This window comes from Octodon degus, unplaced genomic scaffold (genome assembly GCF_000260255.1).
Source record: "Octodon degus isolate 3935 unplaced genomic scaffold, OctDeg1.0 scaffold00062, whole genome shotgun sequence".
Lineage (NCBI taxonomy): Eukaryota > Metazoa > Chordata > Mammalia > Rodentia > Octodontidae > Octodon > Octodon degus.
The window spans coordinates 2096424-2120700 of NW_004524638.1; the positions used below are offsets into that span (position 1 = coordinate 2096424).

At 36.2% G+C, this 24277-nt stretch overlaps 1 protein-coding gene across 14 annotated transcripts in view; it reads left to right on the forward strand.

The window, feature by feature from the left end:
- The window catches only part of Fam49b (family with sequence similarity 49 member B), a 141001-nt gene that overhangs the window by 87460 nt on the left and 29264 nt on the right, over window positions 1-24277 (forward strand). For 9 of the 14 annotated variants that reach the window (XM_023718802.1, XM_023718804.1, XM_023718797.1 and 6 more), the window contains 3 exons: window positions 13150-13232; window positions 20169-20290; window positions 23699-23804. In XM_023718802.1, the coding sequence (XP_023574570.1) occupies window positions 13160-13232; window positions 20169-20290; window positions 23699-23804 (301 nt within the window). In that variant the 5' untranslated portion in view covers window positions 13150-13159. Of the gene's footprint in view, window positions 1-12158; window positions 12244-13149; window positions 13233-20168; window positions 20291-23698; window positions 23805-24277 lie in introns of those variants that run through there. The other 5 variants (XM_023718805.1, XM_023718806.1, XM_023718807.1 and 2 more) reach the window with 3 other exon arrangements.

Consider the following 24277-nt stretch of genomic DNA (forward strand, 5'->3'; position numbering starts at 1 on the left):
TGTATACAGGTGGATCACTATGAGTCCGATCTAGTAGTGAGTCTCTGAACACCCTGTACACCCTTCCCTAAAAATAAAACAAAAACAAAGAATTAAGAATCAGCCCATCTGGAAAGTGTTTACTAATTTTACTAAGGTTTAGTTAGGTGTTCCTTTTTCTTTGAGTTCATCGTGTCCTGTTGTGTATTCTGTATGGAAGCATGCCACACTATTGTGTGTAGTCTCCCATTTATATGAATTCTTCACTGCCAGATATCACTGTCTATAGTGTGTTTTAAAAGAAGCACCCTTACTATCGGGTACTATAAACACTAGATACAAAGTATTTGAGGTTTTCTATAATGGTAAATTAAAAAAAAAAAAAGAACACTGATATGTTACAGCATATATATTGGAAGGAGTACAGGCACCTGAATTTCCAGTGTAGGTCTTTTTTGTTTGGGGACCTTTGAATGAATGACGTGTGCTCTATAATCACTAATGGCTTTACATTTTTGATTTTTTTTTTGTTATTTGCAAATGCAAAAGAATGTATATACCTTATTTGTAAATTACAAAATCTAAAAATAAGAATCATTTGAATCCACCATTAATTAGGGAACTAGAATATTACTTAAACCTTTGGAGTTACCCAACCTGATGTTATTCCTACCCAGAAGTAATTTATTGTTAATGGCATGTAGTTTAATGGTGTGGTATACAGTTTTCTGATTTAGTTTTCTTTGGCATAAGAATTAAAATAATCTTTAGTTTTAAGAATTTAGTATGTTCATTACAGGAACAAAAACACAAGAAGCAAAGAACAAAGTGATTCACAAGTATAAGCAGCTTAATTGCGTATGTCCTAGACCTTGTGTGTATATATACAACAGGACATTTATGTGACTGAGATAATATGGTGGGTGTCATGTTTTTCTATACGTCACAAATATTCATCGATTCAAAATCCCAAAGTTACTAGAGGGAGTATTTTTGGTAAATAAGAATACACTGCACAACTCAGTCTGTTAAAAAAAATTGTATCTTGCCTTTCTTGGGGACAAAAGTTTCACTGAAGGTGAACGTGGCAACTGATCATTAGGTAAAAGTGTTGGCAGTTATATTTAAAATAATGCTGTGCCTTGGTGCTCAATTTAAAGTGAAACCTCTGCTGTTGCCAGGCCCTTTGCTGCCAGCCTGGTGACAGGACCTGATACCTACCATCCAAAGTGGTGGCCAGGAGTTCCACATCAATAATAGCTTCTTTCCTGTTAAAACAAAAAGATAGCTACAAATTGGCTAATTTACTACCTGTACTTTTTTTTTTTTTTTTTTTTTTAAATTTATGTATTTGGTAGAAGGTCTCACTGTGCAGCTAGAATAGTAGTGTTTCTCCTGTTTTCAGCCTCCCCAGTGCTGGGATTACAGGCGTACGCCACCATGCCGGGTCTGGGCGGCGGTTCAGTGCACCTGAGGGCAAGACTGACACGACATGTGGTTCAGGGGCTTGAGTCCTGGTCCTTACGCTTGCCCAAGCAGGTACTTAGTCCACTGAGCTATCTCGCCATAGTTATTACCATGCGTTATCACTTCAGGATATCTGTAGTGCTTAAATGTTGTGCAGTAGAGTATGAACACTGTACATAGTAAGCCTAAGTCCATTACCAAAAATGTAAGCAATGGTCATAACCCCAAATCATCCCCCTACATGAAGATGCTAGCAAAAAGCCCTTCCCTTACCCTCTTCCCTTTTACACCACCCTGGTGACTTAATTTCAGGGCATATCCAGCTCCAACACGTGGCTTTAACAAACATCACTTCCAGAAGAAAGTTCTCCTAAAAACCAAGCAAAGGGTATATGTAGAGTGAACATTTTTTACTACTTTTCACTTTGGGGGGGGCATCAAGATGTATTCCAGCAATATTAATAACAGCCTACATATAAAACAATGGCTAGCCAACCAGAACTCATTTAATGGGCAAAGAGTCCTGAATATCCCCTCCTCTCTGCACAGTTAACATACTCTCTGAGACATGAAGTTTACACAGTTCCACTCACAGAATGAAGCCATCCACGTGAAGTAACCAAAAATACTTAAATGCCTGACTTTCAGTTATGTGTATTTTGAATGTGTAGAAAGAATAGATGTTTTCAACAAGGACTTATATTTCCTACTGCATGTATGGTAGCATTGAATATATTGCACACCTTAAGGCTGTACATGAAAGTATCTTATCACTTTGGCCATGTGTGGTGGTGCACACACCTCTAATCCCAACACTGAGGATGCTGAGGCAAGAGGATTGTGGCAAGTCGAGGCCAGCTTAATAGCAAGACCTTGTCTCTAAATAATGGGAAATAAAATCAAAGGAGCGCTCTGGCCTAGAGCATTTATCCGTTTCTCTCTTTATCAACCTAAAAACTGATACACATACTCATAATGCCTAGAGGGGACTTTCAACAATTTCACTTTCTAAGTAGTTTTTAAAAGTCTCCTATGAGGTGCCGGGGAGATGGCTCAGTAGAATAAGTGCTTCCCTGGCAAGCACAAGGGCCTGAGTTTGATCCCCAGTTCTGCCAATTAAAAAAAAAAAAGTCTCCTATGAATTTTAACAAAGCATTTATTTAATAACTCCACTTTTGTTATATACTATCATTCTTTTTAAGACTTGATGCTGTACGTTAGGACTCCTTTGTCCTTTATATAGAATTATGTCCCAGCAGAGTTAAGTATACAGACATAAGGAGTGTGGTCAGTCTTCATGAAAACACATTTATTTAAAGTCTTTTGCACTTTGTCCTCTTCCTACCAGCCTGAACCAGCACAAATAGGATAATGTGTACTCTTCAAAAAAGTATTTTCTCATTCCATTTCTAAAAAACAGTATTTTATTTTTAATGTATTTAGTACAGGGTCTCACTATACAGATTGGACTTATAGTGATCTTACTGTGATCTTTTAGCCTTCCAAGTGCTAGGATTACAGGCAGGCGCCACCATGCCCAGTCTCAATTTCAGTCCCAGTGTGCCCCAGGGTTGGGGCCAGCATGGCTTGGGGTACCAGGGATCAAATCCCCGGCCCTGCGTGCTGCCTAAGCAGGTTGCTTTTAGTCTGCTGAGCTATCTAGCCAACCCTAGTATTTTATTATTAATTATAGCAAATGGCTGTTTCTAAGATATATTATTTACTGTCACTACTTTTTAACATGCCTTGTGCACTTCAAAACACTTAACAGTGACTGAATGTTCCACATATAGTGGACTTATGTTTGTCATACTTGGGAGTATTCAATAAACTACACACATGTAGCATTGTTAATATCTGAACATGTCTTCTAAGTAGGAGCATTGTGGCCTAGAGTCCTTCATTTCTTTAGCAGTATCACATTTGATATAAGCACATATGTTACTGAGAGGTGATGTTACAGTTTCCCTTCCCAAAGTCCTTTTCAGAAAACAGCTTTTCTGTAAATTGTAACACATTTTACTGTACATCAGCAATCTCTTTAATATCTAGAAATTAGGTATTATAAAATTAGGACACATTTGCCCAGTATCTGCACAACATTTGGAAATGCATGTAGCATAAGAATGGTGGCTAACCTGAAATTTTCTAGCGTACATAATTCTGTACCCAAGCACAGTATTTCCCATCAATTTTTAAAAGCTATTTTTGTGAAGTATTGTACTTCTGCTTTTACCTTTAACTATATTAAGTACTTATAAATATCTAGAACTAGATTTTTTCATGTAAGAATTTGTTGTACAGAACTGATAAAAGCGCACATGTAGCGGTTTTTATACTGAGATAATCTTTAACTCAAACTTAGATGCCATGACAATCTCTTGTAATGTTGTGGTTCACTTGCATGTATTAATCTCTCAGTTTATTGTATTAATTGTACATGAACTGGCAGCCTAATGAGTATTTTAAAATAACTGAAATAAAAGCTTTCATTTAGTTACACAACTAGCTTCTCTTCTCTAGAAAAGTTGTATTGTTGGAACAGTATTTCATGCCTGTATCTTGTACTCTGAGAAACTACTTAGGAAGATAATAATATGCTATGTTTTAATTATTGTTGCTTTCTTATTAGCCTGTTTTGAAGATACGGTTTTTTTCTTCTTTTTAAAATAATAAAATACAAAGTCTTATGTATATCCACTAGATGTCAGCATAGCAAAGATCACATCATGCTATGTAGCATCTCAGCTATAGTGTGAGAAATTTAGTCTAACAAGTGAACATTAAAGTTGTACATTTTATGATAGGTTGAGAAATCAGGAGTCCTAATTTTTATTCAGTTCTTCATATCACATTTAAGACAAGTAGTTTATTAATTTCAGGTAATTGAGAGTAAAATACAGTGATCTTAGTGGTTGCTGGGAGTTCATATTTGAGACTTTAGTCCTGCTAACCTGTCTCCTCTTTTATATTTCACAAAGAATCACAGTCACTTTATTAATAACTACACTAGTACCAGATAACACTTGGCTAGATAGTGTTGGTAAAGAATTAAGCTGCCCTTTAGAATTTCTCTGATATTATTCACATTTCACCTAAGAAAGCAGAAGCCACTGTTTTCATTAGCTTTTTTCCCTGGGACAGAATATTGAGCACCTGAAACTTAAAGTTTATTTTCCTTCACTGTTTCTATGGATTCAGTCCATGGTTGACTGGCTCACAGGCTTTCATGACTTTGTCTCTTCCAGTCAGACTCTCCCTCCCAAGGTGAGACTTGGACATTTTACATCTAAGCCATAATAGCCAACAGGCATTTAAGTTGGGCTTTGATAGCTGACTTGGTTTATAGAAATATTGGAAACCTGATCCAAAGAGGATGCTAAGGTGACTTAATTATTAATGAAAACTGCAGGAAGTAACAGTTGCTTCTAGAGCTGGAGGAATAAGGGAAAAGAGAAAGACTAGGGAGAATTTAAGAGTTTGAGGGAGGAACCCCATAAGCCTGAGGCTCAGGCTTCTGAAAGACCAGGAACTGCTCTGCTGCTGCTGAGAGTTCTTAGACCAGAGTCTTAGACCCCTAACTGTCTTACTGCGGAAGACTTACCAGACAGAAACAGATACTTTTCTCACCTGCCAGTTTGCTTTTATTGTCATTTTCTGACAGTATGGTTTCATAAAAACAGTTCAATAAGTAGACTTCATGCAGTGTTTGAAGGTATAGTGCGTGAATGTTTTCAGAAGCAGAGTGAGATTGGCATAATTTGAATTCTTAAAGTTTCTGCTATTTTGGCTTACACTTATTTCTCTCTGCAACCACTGAGGAAGTGTTCATCTTAAACCTGCTTGTACCCACTGAAGATGTGACCAAGTGGATGGGCTATTAAAGTACAATCATAGAAATACACGGTGCATGCTTAAAGTTTCTTCTGATCGGTCTACTTCACAGAAAACATGGATGTTGGGTCGATGCGGTCACATTGGAAAAGCTGGCGGAAATGATGCTTTTGCTAGCCATTTACATCACTCCACTACCATGTTTCAAACTCTAAGGTTTAAAATGAACATTTCAGAGTAAGACTTGTCCTTTAATTTCAAGTAGATGCAGATTTCAGTGACCTTGGCAGGGGCAGTTTTTTGAAATGATGAAAAAATCAGACCATAAGAAGAAAGAGTGTTGAAAAAGTGGACAGACAAAACTACAAGCAGTTAATTCAACAAGTCTAACTTTAAAGGAGACATGAAGTCTTTGGGCACATGAAAGCAAATGGAAGAAATGTCCAGAGGAAGGTTCTGTCTAGGAATATGTGCAGAAGGTGGAGCGTGTGATTATGGATAAAGACAGGATGGTAGAAAAGACAGTAGTATGTATACACTGTGTGTGTGTGTGTGTGTGTGTGTGTGTGTGTGTGTGTGTATTAAATGTCTTGAGGCCATTTCTTCTTGCCTGGGAGGTTGGATTGTTGGAGGCTTGAGGAGGCTTCTTTTGAACATAGGGAGTAGTCCTGGAGATGTGTAGTAGAGTGGTCCTGGGAATATGCACTCATTGTTGGTGGTTTTCCATAAAAGCAATGACTCCCTCGGGTAGTATTGCCTTGCTAAGGTTCACGTGTTTATGAGCTTTCCTTCCTTTCCTGTTGTCTCACTCCCCACCCACAAATATTTACTTTGTTTATAAGCTGAGAATGAGGAAAGCTGACACAAAAGAAGTAGTATAATTCAGATGTGCTAATTGTGCTGAAGCTAAATTGGGTAATAGAGTAGAATGGGTTTTGGGTGCAGCCACTTTGGAGAAGGCTGGTAGAGAAAAGCCTAAGGAGGCAACATCTCTGAAGTTCCTAAAAGACAGAGGAAGTAGGACAATAATTGTAGCCTACAGTTGTTTCTTTTGGCATTGTACTCTCCAAGGAACTTCTTTTCAAGTAGTTTGTGGAAAAACTATCTAATGTATTTATTAAGTGTTTTTTTTGGGGGCCAACTCAGCCCAGCCTGAGGGTGGGGCTGGCGTGGCAGGTGATACCAGGGATGAACCGCAGTCCCCTGTGCCTGCCTAAGTTTGCTAAGCAGATGCTTTAGACTGCTGAGCTATCTTGCCAGCCCCAATTAAGTACTTTTTGTTAGCTTAAAAATACACTTTATAGACCAGTGGCTAGAAATAGTATGTTCCTTTGTAGATAAATTATTCACTTGGAAACAGACATCTAACGTAAGAGTTCAGAGACACAGAATTCTGCCATAAGTATTACAAGCTCTTGAAGTAAACTATTTCTGGTTTCTGTTTATTATATTTTTAAATATCTTTTTATTTAGTAAATTTAAAATTTGAGGATTACAATTAAAATTATTTGAAAGAAAATTCTTTAGCAGTTTTCCCTTTTTGATGGGCTATGAGTTTGAAGCCAGCCTAGGCTACAAAGTGAGTTAAAGGAGATCCTAAACTGCATAGTGAAACTGTACATAAAAAATTCCCCCCTAAAAACATTTTTTTCTTCCTAAATTCAGATAATAAGATTCTGTTTTTCTAACTGATAATATTTATTACTTACTATGAAGCCAGACATGGAGGTGCATTCTGCCACTGAAGAGATTGAGGCAGGAGGATCACCATGAGTTTGAGGCCAGCTTTGATTACATAGTGCGTTGAAGACAAGCCTGGACTACATAATAAGAAGCTGTTCCAAAAAAAATAAAAAATAAAAACCAAACAAAAACTCTAAAAAACTATTTTATTATATATATTTTTTTAATGCATTTTTAGTACAGGGTCTACAGGGCCTCACAACACAGATCAGACTTGTAGTGATCCTTCCTGTTTTTTAGCCTCCGAAGTGCTGGGATTACAGGCGCCTGCCACCATGCCCAGTCTGAGTCACCATCTCAGCATGCCCCAAGGGCAGGCCTGGCACAGCAGGCTGGGGATTGAACCCCTGACCTCTGATCTGCCTAAGCAGACACTTTAATCCACTGAGCTATCTGGCCAGTATTTTATTTTTTTCAATTCTTGGTATTTGACTCAGGACCTTGAGCTTTGCCAGGTAAGTGCTTGTGCTGCTGAGCTATATGTTCCTCACCCCAAAATTTTTTAAAAACCCAAAACAACCTAATAACTGTATCTTTTTTTTTTTTTTTTTCCTTTTTGCGGAACTGGGGATTGAACTCAGGTCCTTGCGCTTGCCAGGGAAGCGCTTATTCTACTGAGTAATCTCCCTGGCCCCCAGTATCTATTTTAAAAATTATATATATTACTTACTTAGAAATGGTGCCTCTAAAATATATCAGTAAGTAGTATTTTGGATTAAGTTTTATATGAACTATTTAACATACATCTTTCGGTATTTCTCAGATTAGGTTTATCCATTCATCTGAAACTTAGAGATCTTATTTAGGGCTCTTTAAATGCAAGTGAAAGAAATCCAGCTCAGTGGATATGCGTTTAAAGAAACTAAGGTGTCTTACAGAGAATCGAGCAGCTACACCAAGAGCAGTGGCACCTGGAACTGCAGAACAAGTAAAATTGAAGGTTAAAGCATCATCAGGGTGCTTTCTGTGACTTCAGGTTGCTGGCTCCTAAGTGCAGTGCCACGTGTTCCTTGGCTTCGTGTTCTGCACATTCTGCTGGGAATGGCTCTCTCATTAAGCCGTGTCACTGTGAAGCTACAGTGGACGTGGTAGCAAATGAACTTCCAGTCACAGTACACAGTGTTGTGCTTTTTTTTTTTTGGTATGGGAGCTCCAACTCAACTTTGCACTTGCCAGGCAGGTGCTAGTGCCACGGAGCTATCTCTCCAGCCCTGGGTTAATATTTTTACTGAGTTTATCTGAGGTATTCTCGGCAGTGGATGTTACTAATGCATGTTTTACAGAGGATAAGAGAGAGTCATAGAAGAGTTAGAAACTTAACTGAAGTCGCACAGCTTAGAAGTGGCTAAGCTAGATTTTGAACGCAAGTGGTCTAGTGTCTACCATATTTTTTTTTTTTTTTGGCAGAACCAGGGATTGAACTCAGGCCCTTGCACTTGCCAGGCGGGCGCTTATTCTACTGAGCTCGCTCCCGGACCCCATGTCAACCATAATTGACAGCTACTGTATTAGTTGAAATGAGTCACAATGAGAGGATGAAAGGCTTTTTTTTCATTGTTGGTTGGTCATTAAAATGTTGCAAGGCAGAGGTATGAATTTAATTTTTTTTTTTTTGGTCTTATTAGGGTCTCACTACGCTGATGAGACTCGTAGTGATTCTCTTGTTTTCAGCCTCCCAAGTGCTGGGATTACAGGCGCCCACCACCGTGCCCAGTCTCAGTCACACATGCCCTGGGGGCGGGGCTGGCACAGCATGCTGGTGCTCGAACTCCAGTCCCTGTACCTACCTAAGGAGGGGGCACTTCAGTCCATTGAGCTATGTGGCCGGGCTTTTTTTCTTTCTTTGTCTTTATAAAAGATAGAATTGGCACTGTTTATAAAGGAATTTTTTTTCAGATCTTTGAAAAGTTCTGTGAATTGTTATTCAAAGAGACCAGTGATATAGGGGTTTCTTACATTGCATCTGTCCTCTGTGCTACATGGTAGAGGGAATTTCTGCATTGGGGAGCAGTTATGCTAGATAGATGGTCCTCAACGAGTGGTGATTTTGCCCCAAGGAGCTATTTTTATTTTTTATTTATTTTAAGGAAGGGGTCTACAGGGTGTGCAGGGTCTCACTGCGTAGATAGGACTCAAGTAGTGATCCGCCTGTTTACAGCCTCCCAAGAGCTGGGATTACAGGTATGCGCCACCATGCCCAGTCTCAGTCGCCATCTCAGCGTGCCCAGGGGGTGGTGCCAGCACGGCAGACCTGGGGATTGAACCCCTGGCCTCTTATTCTTTTTTTAAAAAATGTGTTTAGTATGGGTCCTATGACACAATCTGACGTCGTGATCCTCCTGTTTTCAGCCTCCTAGCACAGGGATTACAGGTGGGCACCACTACGCCTAGTCTCGGTCACCATCTCAGTGCACCCCGGGAACGGGGCTGGCACAGCATGCTGGGGATCAAATTCCAGTCCCTGTGCCTGCCTAAGCAGTGCTTTAGTCCCCTCCAGGAGCTATTTGGCAAAAACATTTTTGGTTGTCCTAACTTGTGCGTGAGAGTTACTACCGTATCTAGTGGATTGAGGCCCAGGATGCTGCTAAATATTGTACAACGTAAGAGGCTCCCATGACAAAGAATTTTCAGCCCCAAATTTTAATAGTGCCAAAGATGAGAAACAGTATACTGAATAAATTGACTCATTTTCAAAATGTCTGTACCTGGAATGAAAAGACAAGAAATTGTAAATCAAGGACTTTGTGGAGAATAGGCAGGACCGTTCTCAAGCAGTAGTGAGGATGTAGAACCATGTAAGGCTGAGAGCCTAGAAAGAGCAACTGACCTAGTGCAGGAAGTTTGCAGAAGTGAATGGGAGGATGGGCAAGTGAATCTGGCCAGGTCCAGCGTTTTCCTGAAGGGCGATTGTGGGCACCCACATAAAAAGGTATAGAACCCTAATCTGTGCCTTTTCACCTTCCTGACCCTGATGATAGTCTTCTGTTCAGAGGACTACTTGTGGGACATTTCAGTAGTATCCTTAAAGTAAATGGGTTAAGAGCTGGAGAGATAGCTCAGTGGACTAAGTAAGCACCTGCCTAGGCAAGCACAGGGACTAGGGTTCAATCCCTAGTCATGCCACGCTGAGCAGCCCACCGAGACTGGGGGCGGGGGTGGCACATGCCTATAGTCCCAGCTCTGGGGAGGCTGAAATCAGGAGGATCACTGCATAGTGAGCTGCGTAGTCAGAACCTGTACTAAATACACAACATTAAAAAAAAAAAGGCCAAAACAAAATATGTGGGCTAACTATGGGGCTATCTTGGGTTCTCCTTTAGAGCATTAAAACTCATTGATAAGTTGAAAACTTTTTTGTGTTTTAAAAGAGCTATTTTTTTAAAAGAGTGATTGTATGATTTTTTATTATAAAGTGTCATATGTTAATGCTTTATGCATATCAGACACCGGGTTTGTTGTACCGATCAAGAAATGAATCCCAGAGAAGTTAACAGTTATCCTTAAAGTGAAAGGCCCAGGAAGTTAGACTTGGAGTTCTGGTTTGCTAATGTAAACTTTTTACAGTAAGTGATATATGCCTTTTTTTCTGTTAAAAACAGATTATAGTTCTTTTTTATGATGTATTTTCTGTCTACAGTGGGCAGTTTGCTACTGCTCAATAATTCTTTGTATATCTGGTTTCAGTTCTTGTTAGTAAGAGAATATATGTGTTTGGAAATATACTCCTTGTATATATGTGAAAGTTTTTGAAAATTAATGCTATGAAATACTATTTCCAAATGGTTCCTTCAGAAATCTAATGAATAAATCTAGTAACCAATTTGAGATAATTTAAATGTGATAATTTAGGAAAAATAATCTTTTCCTGAAATATAAAAGCTCAGCATTATACTTTTACAGTGTTATAAGATATTCATAATAAAATCTTAAATATTTCAGCTAATCCGTTGAATTATCTGTTGATCCACTTAGGCAAAACATTGTACAGAATCATACTGTGAAAATACTATCAGACATAGGTATTCTTTACTCAGAGGACCACTCAGTAAATACTCATACTTGTGAGTAAATCAGATTCCTTTATATGAGAAATATGTTCCATCCATCTGACTTCTATTTGTAAGCAAGAAGTTGTCTCATATGTGTATCTGAGAAATTGACAAGAACACGAGCTATTTCTGGGACCAGGGACCATGTGGGAGACCCCCAGGGTTAGTTCCTTTCAGATTTCTTGTAATGGAGGTGAGTGACAGGGTGTTTTTTATTAGTAAGAATATTGCTGCTTTGATGCTTTGCTGTATTTACATATGCTGGCAGTTCAGTCTTGGAGAAAAAGTACTGCAGAGGGAGGAAGGGAACATATGGGCAGCCTTGATACCATCGTTTGCCCTCCCTGTTGTCACTCCAGCCCCCAGGTGCAGACCTGGTTTCCTGAGTTCCTGGGACACCACCTTTATGCTGATGCTTTAGTTTTACATTTTTCCCTTCTGTAAACTTAGTTGTAATTTCCTTGTGTACTTGTTTAAAGCACATACCACCTAGTTATATATAGTTGATAATCAGTTGAAGAATTAAGTGATAAATGTTTAATTAAATGGAAAGTATAAGAAATGTTGGGGCTTGTGTGGTAACTTTTTAAATGGATCATTAATGAATCAATTCTTTTTACTTTAATGGTTAAATATGGTTTGAATACTATTTTGTTTGTATTTCCAATAGGATTTTGTTTAGCAAGAAGGAAAATATCCCTATTAATTTAAAAGTAATGGTCTCTATATTTACTTAACTGAAAAATCTAGTTTTGGTTTTAATTTTAATTGAGGAGATATACCTTAAAATTTTTAAGTAGCAACATTAATGTAGGTATTACTCAAATGCAAATATTGCAAGTTCTATGTAAAAATATGATCTTTTTTTCTCATCTTGCTTTGTGTAATTTTTTTTTGACATGTGGAAAAAGAGGGACAGGAACTATAAATTCAGGCAAATGTACTTTTGTTGTTCCAAATTTTTAATGCCAGAAGCATATAAACCTGCACCTGTTGGTAATTATGAGCAAGCCAGCCTTTGCCAAATCCCAGGCCTCTGCATAAAATTTTTTACTGGAACTAAATGATGTTGCCATTTTTATTTTTAGGTTTGCTGGCATGGGTAATCTCATTAAGGTGCTAACCAGGGACATAGACCACAATGCAGCACATTTTTTCTTGGACTTTGAAAGTAAGTCTCTTTAGCCCTTCACAGCTGGTGCATAATGGTAAAGGTGAAAGATGAATTATATTTACACCACGGTGAAGGCCAGCCAGAATAATTGTTGATTAAACATGGGGATCAAATAAAGGTTGCATGATATTTTTCTTAATTGTAGGCAAACATCACCATCATATGTATAATTCTTTTTTTTTTCATTTGCTAAAATCATGTTGAGTCTGTAGCCAGTGCTGTCCTTTCATTAGTCCATGAAGCAAGTAGCCTTATGATGAACATTCTAATAGTATGCTTTAGTGACTATGCCAAACAGTCCATTTGCTTATAATCTTACAATAGTTTTTTTTAAAAATTGTGCTGCATATCTGAAACCAACACTTTAAATAACCTTCACAAATTATTGATGATCCAAATTTTGTTAAAAATATACTGTTTAATTACGTATAGGAAGTAATTTTTTTATATTCTGCTATTTTTAAAGGAGATACAAAGGTGAGCTTTGGCCAAACCTTTTAATATTTGGCTTTGAAAAATGTTTCAATGCTATACTAACAAAATCAAATGTGAATAATTCTTGATGAGAAATTTCTTTTTCAGAATACTAGCACTATTGGAATACTTAAAGAATTTTTCATTATAAGGCCATTAATGAAACTTGTCTTGGGAGAATTTTGAGAAGAATTAGAGCAAGAGTTGTGCCATTGTATAGAGGAAAAACCACATTTCACCTCTAGGTCCTACATATCAACACCTTGAAAACCCGGTTGCTGTCTACCAGAGCACAGTCTGGGTAACCCGAAGGATGAATTCATGGCCTAATGAACATTTTCCCTGTTACTTTTTTTTTTTTTTAAATAAAATTGAGATGTTCTTTTTTATAAAGGGATATTTTCTCTTTTCTCATTCTTGTCTTGACAGGTACCTTAACATGGGGAATCTTCTTAAAGTTTTGACATGCACAGACCTTGAGCAGGGGCCAAATTTTTTCCTTGATTTTGAAAGTGAGAAGATGATTTTATATCTATTTCTCTTTGCCTGCAGTAGACTGCGTCTGTCTTGCACTAAATGAATGTTTTCACTTCGCCATCTTTTTAACTGCTTTGCATGACTGAGCTATGAATTGTTTGAGAGAAATTTCTGGTGCCTTCTAGAACTGGAAGTCGTATTTTATAGATTAAATTATGGCGATGCCTTTGAATTTTTATAAGAGATTTTATATCTCTTAATTGGAGATTATGGTATAATTTGATATCTATAATGAAAACATTTTAATGCAAAAATTTTGGTGGAAAGGAAAATACTACCTCAAGATTTATTAATGGAAGACATATTTGGGAAAAATTATATAGCAGTTGAGAAAAAATGATTACGTTCCTACTACTTAATATGCATATACAAGTATTTTAAACACAAATCTGTTCATGAAGGCTATTCAGAGCTCAGTAATTTGGGCATAATATTAAAAGGTAAGTGTGAACCTAAATTATTCAGTCTTGGAAGTTAATTTAAAAGTTAAAGTTGACTTCATGTATTTATTTCAGGAATTCTTTTTTTTTTCTAACTGTAAATAAAAAGAAAAATAATAGGTTCACAGACCTTTAAGTAATTTGCCTTCTGTTTGTTTCATGTTGCATGACCTATTGTAATATGGTCTGAGAGTGGCAGGTAAGTGTCATTGACCTCAGTGCATGCTGCAGAGCTCTTGCTTTTTTTGGCTGTCTGTATTGCTTTAGCTTGTCTGGTTGTCAAAACTGAGAAAAATGATATTAAATTGGTGTTTTAATGCGAATGTTGCTATTTTAACTGATTATCAGAAAATTGTTAGGAATGGGTGAAGAGATAGCTTTTAGGATTTTAATATGATTCTCTTTACATTTCTACCAGAGGTTAATGCATTTGAACAGATTTTTATATACTTAAAATTTAAGACTTTTCTGACTTTAGAAAACAAACCATCTCTCATTAAAATAAGTCCCCAGCAGTCATTGTCTTTCCCACCTTTAATTTAGTTTTTATAATTGTGTACAATTCATTGTTTTATGAATCATATATATATATACATATATATATTTTCTTTAAACTAGAACAGTTCAATTTATATGGTCTGTCTCCTTTTTATAGAATACTTTGTGGTCTCTGATATTTTTCTACTTTTACATTTCTATGGATGATCTGTTACAGTTTGAATACTGTGTGCAGGCTAGTAAAGAGTGGTGATATAATTATCAGGACCATATTAAGTTGTTGAATTGGGGGAATGGTATTAAAAAAAGTTAGTTTTCTTGACCCTTCTCAACAATTTAACAGTGCTATTTTTAAGTGCATGTTTAGCATGAATTTTAATCAGCTTGAGGACGTTGAGCAGATTGCTGACTTGAAGATTCTTCTTTCAGATGAGGCGACTTTACCGTAAAAGCTGTATTTTAGTTTATTTGCATTTGTTTCACACTTGGTCTTGTATACTTTTCTTCTTTTCTGTCTCCTTTTTCTTCATCCCAAATTTCTTAAATTTGCAGAATCTTGGCTCTGATACAGTCAAGATCTTGTTCAAGACTTGGCACTTGATCTTTTTATAAAACCAACATTATGTTGTGGTCAAGTGGGAAGCATAGACTGTACTGTTACATGTACTGTTAGAAAGGTTATTTGGTCTTGACTTTCCAGTCTTTGGGTGTTTGGATTGTTACCCTTAAAATTTAACTTAGTGGCAGGAGGAGATTCAAATTGCTGACAATAATAATAATAATTTTAGAATTACATGCAGGGTGTTTACTTCACAACTTTTTTGTTCTTTTCCTTTTCCTTTTTTTTTTTTTTTTTTTTTTTTTGGTGGAACCAGGGATTGAACTTAGCCCTTTATATTTGCCAGGTGTATTTTCTTTTTTGAGACACGGTCTCCCTACATATCTCAGGCAGGCTTGAACTCACTATGTAGCCCAGGCTGGTTTCGAACTCAAGACCATCCTCCTTTCTTGGCCTCCCAAGTACTGGGATTCCAGGCCTGTGCCATGATACCCAGCTGGTTTTTTTGCTTGTTTGTTTTTTTGTCTTTGTTTTTTTTTTGGACAGGAGTTCTCTATATAATTCATAGCTTTTAATTTAACTGTGTAGCCCAGGCTGGCCTCAGACTTACAGTGATCCCTTATATAAACCATCTGATTGCTGGGATTACATGCATGCATTACCAAGCCTGGCATAAATTTTAAAATGACTTTTTGCCTCTGTTAGCCAGTATAGAATGTTTGGTTTGACCTTCCTAGTATACTGTAAATGAAATTTAACAAAGACATTGTGCTTGCTCATTGTTACTTCTTTATATTTTTAAGTATGTTTTCTTTTCATTCTGACATTGGTGTTTTCTTTTTTTGTCTTACATATTTGCATATTTTTCTTCTTTTGGAAAATACATGCTTGTGAAACCTTACCTTATCGTTAGGCTATTACAGAGATTTTGGCCCATCAGGTGGTCCTCCCTTAAACTATTTTATGCAAGACTCAAAATTGTCAAAACAATTGGATTGCTAGCTCCTGGTTATTATGTAAAATAAAGCCAAATTATTTTTATTAAATTCAGTAGTTAATACTGTGTTGCTTATTTCTAGATTTGAAGTGATGTACAGGTCACCAGCATAATTGAGTTACAACCATTATTATAATTGGTTAACTCTAGCCCAGCATGTCTTTGTGATTGGGCAATATGGAAATAATTCCTGTCAGATACACTTGAGGTTTTTTGCACTGGGTTGTATTCAAATTCAATATTCCGATGTATTTGAAACATGATTTAAATGTAATTTGTGGCTCACAAAATGATGACTGTCTTTAAAGAAAGTCATTACCCCCTTGTCCTGTACTGTCCGCATTCTGTTTTTCCTTCAGCTTAATGCACAATTGCCTCCTGTTTACCAGCCAGTCAATGCTGGGATACAAAGGTAATGAGACACAGCCCTGCTTATGGGAGTTCTTAGTTGAGTAGATACAAATGCAGACCCATAATTTTATTAACATAATTTACGTTCAGAAATACTGATCAGAAGGTAGTAACTGAAGAGAATGGATTGGACATCATCATGAAAGAATTCTGATGGTGACGTTCAAGTTAGAGTGTGAATTAGAATATTTCAAGCTAATTTAATGAAGGACACTGTAAAGAAGCCTCACCTTCTTCAGGCATAAAATGTCATTTCAAGTTTTGTGAAATATAATGTCCTTTAGGGCCAGCAGTTCCATCAGTTACATCTATGGATAGGGGATAGGGTTTTAGTTTAGTTTTGTTTAATAAACATTGAATGGAACCTGTATCGTCTAATAATCTCTCTTCCTCCCTGGAATATCCTGGTTCTAAAGAACAACATTGTTAATTTTTGGTTCATTTTAATGACATCTTTAGTTTGGATAACTACTACATCTACTAACTCAACTAAATTCTGCTTCATGGGAGAAGAGGATTTTTGTTTTTGTGTCCCTTCTCAGCCTTAGTAAAATGCTTTCTAAATGGTAGACGGTCAGTATTTTCTAAAGTTAACTTACTTACATCAAGGTAGATCAAAATAGAGAATAGAGGTGATCATGTATAAAAGAAAAAAACTGCTTTCTCTGATTCTTTGTTAAACAGTGCCACTATGTTGACTTCTACACTTTTTCCTCATGTCTTTTTGTGTTGCCTGTTTCCTACCTTCATTTAAGAATACTGGTACACACTCTTTAGTCTGACTTTAAAAAGAATTTATCTCTTGCATACTTTAAATTGCTTTTGCCCTACATGTGCTTTATTCCGTTGGCATTGCACTTTTTAAAAAATGCAATTATGTGGGATTATATTGTTCAGAGATCACAATGCCTAGTAGCTTCCTTCAATTCATGCTGGAGGCCTATTTGTTTGCTTTCTCATTCAGTCAAAATGTAATTATTATAGAAAATTCACCAAATACTGAGTTTACATACTATACCAATAATATTTAGGCATTCTGGCCCCTGCTTTTATGAAACACATGGACATATATTATAAATATTCATTGAAGGAATGAAAGGTTAAAGCAGAAAAACATCTTACTATAATTGTTATTATAATTATTTTTTGAGACAGGGTCTCACTGTATAGTGCAGGTTGGTCTCGAACTTGCTTATGTAGTCTTGGCTGGCCTTGAACTCAAGATCATCTTTCTGCTTCAGCCTCCTGAGTGCTGGGATTATAGGCATGGGCCACCTTGCTGTAGTTATTTTTATACTCATTTGATTTTAATTTTTTCCTTTCATAAGTAGTTTCTTAATTTTTTATTATAATAACTTTGATTTTTAATAGTTTTTATATACTCTGTAGGAAATCAGTGTGAAATTATGAAAACATGCAATTTTATCTTCAAAAGCTTAAAGAGCAACTGAAACATGCTGTAACATCCTGGAACAGTTTTGAAAACTAAGCCTGAGTAAAAAATAGTAAATCATATTATTTTGGAATTTTGTTAGCAGGCTAAATGGTACCTTTTTCTTGAAACAGTAAGGCATTTCTTGCTCCAAAAAAAATCAAAGTGACAAGTCTTGGTTACATTATATTATATACCGATTTTTGAAAAGAAAAAAGACTTTTATTTTACAATCTTTTTCCTTCCTTGGTACTATGGCCCTTTGCATGTCTCGCTTTCATTAAATTAGTGCTTACTTGTCTGCTATTTTCTGTTTGTCTTCATTTCTACAGCAGTCTTCAGCAGCTTTCAAAATTATAAATGTGACTTTCCCATAGCAGTTTAAAAATATTGAATCAATGTGGTGCTGGGTGGTTTTTCCGTCCTTAAGGGAAACATGAATCTTCCCCTTTATTTTTAAATTTCTTGTTACTTATTAAGCCTTTATTAGCCATTAACTACTTACAAGGTCTATTTAAGTCTGCTTGATAATGTTTCTTTTATATGTAAGTCTCAGCATCATTTTTGTGTTAACAGTTAGTCACCATACCAAAAATTCATATTTTAGTATTTTCAAACTTCACAAGGGCCTCTGATACATAATAGGTTAAAATATTGTCCTTTGTCATGAATTCCCACTTCATGAATTCAAAGTATAATATGTGTCTATTATTGATGTTATGTCTGTAGTTCCACAATTCCATATGGAAGAGTATAAAACTGTCACTTGTGCATGTAAAAAGCATTTTTTTTCTGCTGCATCTGGTGTAAGTATAAAAGTTATGGGTGTGCTTATTTTTGTGTGTCTTAAGTATTCCTTGGGAAAATATGGTCTGGATAAAATGTGAAAAAAAAGTGGTACTGTTAAGTGGCAGACTGATTTATAAAAAATCCAGTCCTTTAGCTGCAATATCAGTGTTTCTCCCACAGCATGTCCTTATCACTTTGAACACAAGTCTTTTAATATACCACTTGGCTCTTTTTGTATAATTATTTTCTCATAGAATTTTTAATGTATTTTCTGAAAAGAAATTTGAAAAACATTGATAAACACAAATTTTTAAAGTTCGCTTTGCACATAGTTGTCACTTTATTATTGCTGTAGTACTGAATTATGTATGTTGAACTTTAAATTTGATACAATTTGAAACATGTTTTGTTTTTGACTAGCTGGCAGGCTCCATAGATAGAATTGAAGTATGGCTTCCCCCAAGTGCAAAATAGTTTCATGACATCTTTAACTCCTAGTTTCATATATAAAATGTTTCTTCTAATTTTTCAAGGAAAGGAGTAAATAGATTATTTTCTGTTTGCAGGAAGGTGAAGTGGATACAGACAGAAAGTCTAAATAGTAGTTTTACATACTTGGTAGACCCTGAGATTTGCCAGAAATATTCTTAATTCGGCTATAAATACTGCCTCCTTCCCCCATAAGAGAAAATTTTAGCATGGAAGAATCTTGCTAACATAATTCTGCTCTAATACAATCATAATGTTTATCATTTTAAGTGCATTATGCCTTCCTTACCTGCAGTGTCAAATATGGTGTAGTTGGAAATTATGAAAAACTTTCCTTGTGGAGCCATACTGTTTTTAAAGAAAAAAAAGATTGAAAACATTTGTCCTTAGAAAAACAAATGACTGTTAGTAAAAATAGGACTTCTGTTACCTCAAGTCTAATAAAGAAATCCAGATTTCATCATCCTTCAACACGTTTTGTGGCATATACCACAGGTGGTGAAGATGGCTATGTTCATGTCCCTCATTCTAACCAATTTTTCCTTCATTTTTGTCTCAGAACCAAGTGTGTAGGAACTCAATTTTTGCTTTTGTATTTCTGTAATTATCTTGTAATATAAAGTGAAGAGTTCTGGAGCAGTTTAGTAACTGTCACAGACTCCTCTGCATAGAACTCTTGGCCTTGTGTTCATTAGCAAAGAAATTTGGTAATACTACCTTGATTTTGTCTTACTTGTATATACAGTATCTTCCCTTTAACTTATCTGATCATACTTGCCAAGATAATTTAAAGTGGTCTCTAGGAAAGGGGAGCATCTAAAAATACTTTTGAGAAGTTGTTACTTTTTTCTGTACTAAAGCCTACTTAAAAGTAAAATATAGGACAATCATGTCAATTTAAAACTGTAGATCAACAAAGTTTTAGTAGGTTTTCATTTCTGTTGTATTACAATTGCTCATTACTTATGCATTTAGTCACTAGTGTAGTAATAAATGTGATGTAAAATTGATCAATATAGATAACAGAATTATATTTTTTAATTATAGTTCTCAGATTGGTTTATTGTGCCAGGTAATGATTTAGAACCTAATTAAATGTTAAATAGTACCAACTGCTAGTTTTTTTCTTCTGTAATTTTATAAACTTGAGGCTAATTTTGGAAAATGTATCAAAGTTGACACTGAGTAAAATGTAACTCTTTGGTGGAAATTTGGATTGTGAATGGCTTAGAGTTATATATATGTTTTTAAAAATTCATGTTACTGTAAATTTTCTTGTGCTTCCCTGCTGTTTAGATGCCCAGCCTACAGAGTCTGAGAAGGAAATTTATAACCAGGTGAATGTAGTATTGAAAGATGCTGAAGGCATCTTGGAGGATTTACAGTCCTACAGAGGAGCTGGCCATGAAATACGAGAGGTAAAGCACAATTAGGAGCCTTTTAGGAGGCTAAAACTGTCTCACTTGCTTTTAATTTTTATTGTTTTCTGAACTTTAGAATTTTCCATTTCGTGTCAAGTATATTTGAAGGAATATCAGTTGATTTCTTTTTATAAGTGGTTGCAGTGATATAAGGGTAAAAAGAACCCTTCATACATATGTACTTTATATTAAAGGTTTATTTACTTATATTTATTGGTTACTCTTACACTTGAAATTGACATTTTCTGTGGGGAACAATTATACTTTTTATTGTTAGGAAAGGGGGAGCAGAGCTTAACTTCCCATGGTTTTGTTTTGTCAGTCTGTTTTTCTACTGTGAAGCTTGTTAGGAGAAAGTGGGAATCACTCACTTTTTCTCTACCTTCACCTCCTTCTCTCCAGTGACTCTCACCACAAGGAAAGTGTGTGGTTTGATCTCCTTCTGCTTTTTTCTCCAAACCTCTGAGTTTATCCAGGTTTCCAGCCCACTACTCTTCCATTCTTGTAATTTTCCGAAGCTGTTTTTCCTCTGCTTTTACTAAAGCCAATATCCAGTACCTTAACTCTCCATCTTATTCTGGAACATTAGTGTATAAATTACTCTTAATTATGTTTGCTGTCCTCTTTCTGGGGTCTTCCCTCAACACAGACTTATTTAGTTGTCCTGTAATACTCAAGTTCCCGAGCTTTTGGAATTTCGTCTTTTTATATCCCTGCATTTCCTAATGGGAGCACTCCCATTTTGTTTATCTGCTCTCTATTCTCTTATTGTCAGTAATAAATAGCACAGAGGTCATCAGCAACCAGTGCATAGGGTTATCACCCCTAATCAGCTTGGTTTTCTTTTCTGAGTTATGGAATACCAGAGAAGTCAGAGTAACATACAGACTCTAATTTATTTATTTAATATGTATTTAATACAGGATCTCACTACACAGACCAGACTTGTAGTGATCCTCCTGTTTTCAGCCCCCCAAGCGCTGGGATTACAGGTGTGCACCATCGTGCCACGCCTAGTCTCAGTTGCCGTCTCAGCATGCCCTGGGGATGGGGCCAGCAGGACATAGTGGGGATCGAACCCCGGTCCCTGAGTCTGCCTAAGCAGGCGCTTTAATCCACTGAGCTGTCTGGCTGACCCTACGGTGGAGACTCTAGAAGGTGGTAGTTCAAGAGATGTGATGGGGGACTGAGGAGATAGCTTGGAGGTCTTAAGTTCCTGTCTGGCGAGCACACGGACCCAGATTCTATCCCCAGTACTGTGTGCTATGCGGGCCCCAGAACCCCAGCCATGCTGTGCCAGCCACCAAACGGAGCTTGGTGGTACAAGCCTATGATCCCAGCACTGGGGAGACTGAGCCAGGAGCATCACTACTAGTCTGAGCTATATAATGAGACCTTGTGCCAATAAGTAAATAACTGATAAAAAAGAGATTTGATGGCTTCTCGGATGTTTAGTGTAAGGCAAAGGGGCCGAGTGTGGTGGCACATGCTGATAACTCCAGCTGCTCGGGAGGCTGAGGCAGAAGGATTGCAATTCCAGCCCAAGCTGGGCAGTTTCCTTTCTTAAAATTTTAAAAGGTCTAGAGATTATAGTTCAGTGGTAGAAATTTTTTAAAGAAATTAAGGACAGGAAAGTAGGTAAAGTATATATAAGCTTTACTTTAAAATAAGTTTTAGTAATATTACTGATAAAATAAGCCTTTATAAAAAATTGCTGTGCATAAATATTTTTTATAATCTATAAATGAGGGACAAATATGTTAACAATTTGAACATTTGAAGAAATTTTCATTGAGATGAATGTTGTTAAGTTTAATAGTATAAAATAGACAAGGCTTATGAATATCAGCTGAAATTAAGTTGCATATAAAAGCTGAATATATGCCACATATCCAAAGAACTGATATAATTTTCATAACTGTCATCAATATTGATTTTTTTTTTTTAATCAGGAATTGAACTCAGGACCTTGCACTTGCCAGGCAGGCACTTGTGCCACGGAGCTGTTTCCCTGGCCCCAATATTGACTTTAATGTTACCATTTAATTAGCAAGGCTGAGGAGAGTGAAAAACCATTCTCCCCATGAAAAAGAATAGTCGTTAGGAAAATTGCTCAGCTTTTGCTAGTAAGTGCACATGCCTGTCAATTTTTAGTTGGCTTATGAAGGTAATCTCCATGCAAGTGGTGCTGTAGAATGGCTGTCTACACATTCTGGTACTTGGAATAATGAATGATGTTCTATTCATTGGAGCATTTTCATTTTCATATTGTGTGAATGAATTGATGCTTAGCAAGTCATTTCTAGACCACTTGCAAAGAAAGTTACAAGGGCTCCTCACAAGGAATGAATGATATTTTAATTTTCACCAGTTTATTTCTTTAATAATAAGTAAAACAAATTTATAGCACTCAATATAAAACAGTAAGTCTGGACTTGAGGCTGGATGGCTTTTTTAATATAACATCAAAGACTGACATGTTAGTGTTACATGGTGTGATGTTAGATTTTCTTTAATATTTTTAGGTAGTCATGTAAAATTGACTTCAAACTATTAGGCTTACACATTCAAGTATTTTTATTAAAAAAAGAAAATTTGGGAATAATCATATATAAACAGTTCATAGCCCGTTTATTTGATTTGTAGCATATTTACTTAAAGCACCCTTTTAACTCTAACTAGGTTTAGTTTCTCTTGGTTTTTTTTTTTTTTTTTTTTTTTTTTTTTGGTATAGCGTCAGCTGTGATGGGAAAATCTAAACATGTTAGTATTTCTGATAGTGTCCATAAGCAGGCCTCTACTTTGTGAACTGCAGCCTCAGATGGTGTGTTTAAATTTCTTTACAGTGTTAGAGAAAGCAAAGCATTATGTTCTGCAATAAAGGCAGTCTCTCATGGAAAGGAAGAACATGTTTATTTAGGCTAGCCCTTGGTATTCAGAAGAGGTTGCCTAATAGCTTGTAAGAATGGTTTAGATCAAACAGAATTGTGTTTATATTAAAATTCTCCACATTGTGGGTTTTTTTTTTTTTTTTACCTCTCTTCAGCTTGAAACTAGTTTACTAGTTTCAAGGAAAACCTGAGAAAAGTTGAAATACAGATGAGGATTTTAGGTATAGAGAGTAAGCATTGCTACAGTTTCTGAATGATACTTTGGAGGTTGATTAGGGTTCTGAGCATTTGCTAGATTTCTTAAGATCTTGATCAGACCATAGAAATTGAATCATTGGCTGTCTGCTAAGCTGTTCCCAGAGTTGTCATCTTCATTTATTGCCTAATTTTCAAGTTTCCTTTCAAAGAACTAAGAAGGCATCCTACATGTGCTAAAACCTGTATATTTTAAAGTGAAAATGGTATTATTTCTATGTTTAAACTCTTAACTATTTTTATTCTTTGGATTTTGAAGGCAATCCAACATCCAGCAGATGAAAAGTTGCAAGAGAAGGCCTGGGGTGCAGTTGTTCCGTTAGTAGGCAAACTAAAGAAATTTTATGAATTTTCTCAGAGGTTAGGTAAGTTTAAAGTTTTGTAATTGTAACTCCTCAGTGAAAAACATTTATTAAGGCTAATATTTATGAAATTCATGTTTGTAGTACTGAATTTGACTGAATATTTGATATATAAGTAAACCGTACTATGAGGTTATGATGTACTCTTAATATCATTTCGATTGACCTTTGAATTATTTAGGAAATCTCTTTAATTTCTCTGCAAGCTAAAAAAGATTAGTATTAGAAACCACTTGGTAGAATTTTTGACAAGTTCTGTAGTAAATCCTTTACCATACGATTTTTAAAAAATTTATTGAGAAACAAATAGCAATGAGACAGTATCAAAACTGATTACTAGCACAGTTTCAATAATTAATACATTAGGGGGCCTGGCCCTAGCTCAGTTCGTTAAGTGGCTGCTTCCACAAAGCTGTCAGCCTCAGGTTGCTGTAGTTCGATCCCCACAACACTCCAGCCAGCCAAACCTGCCCTGA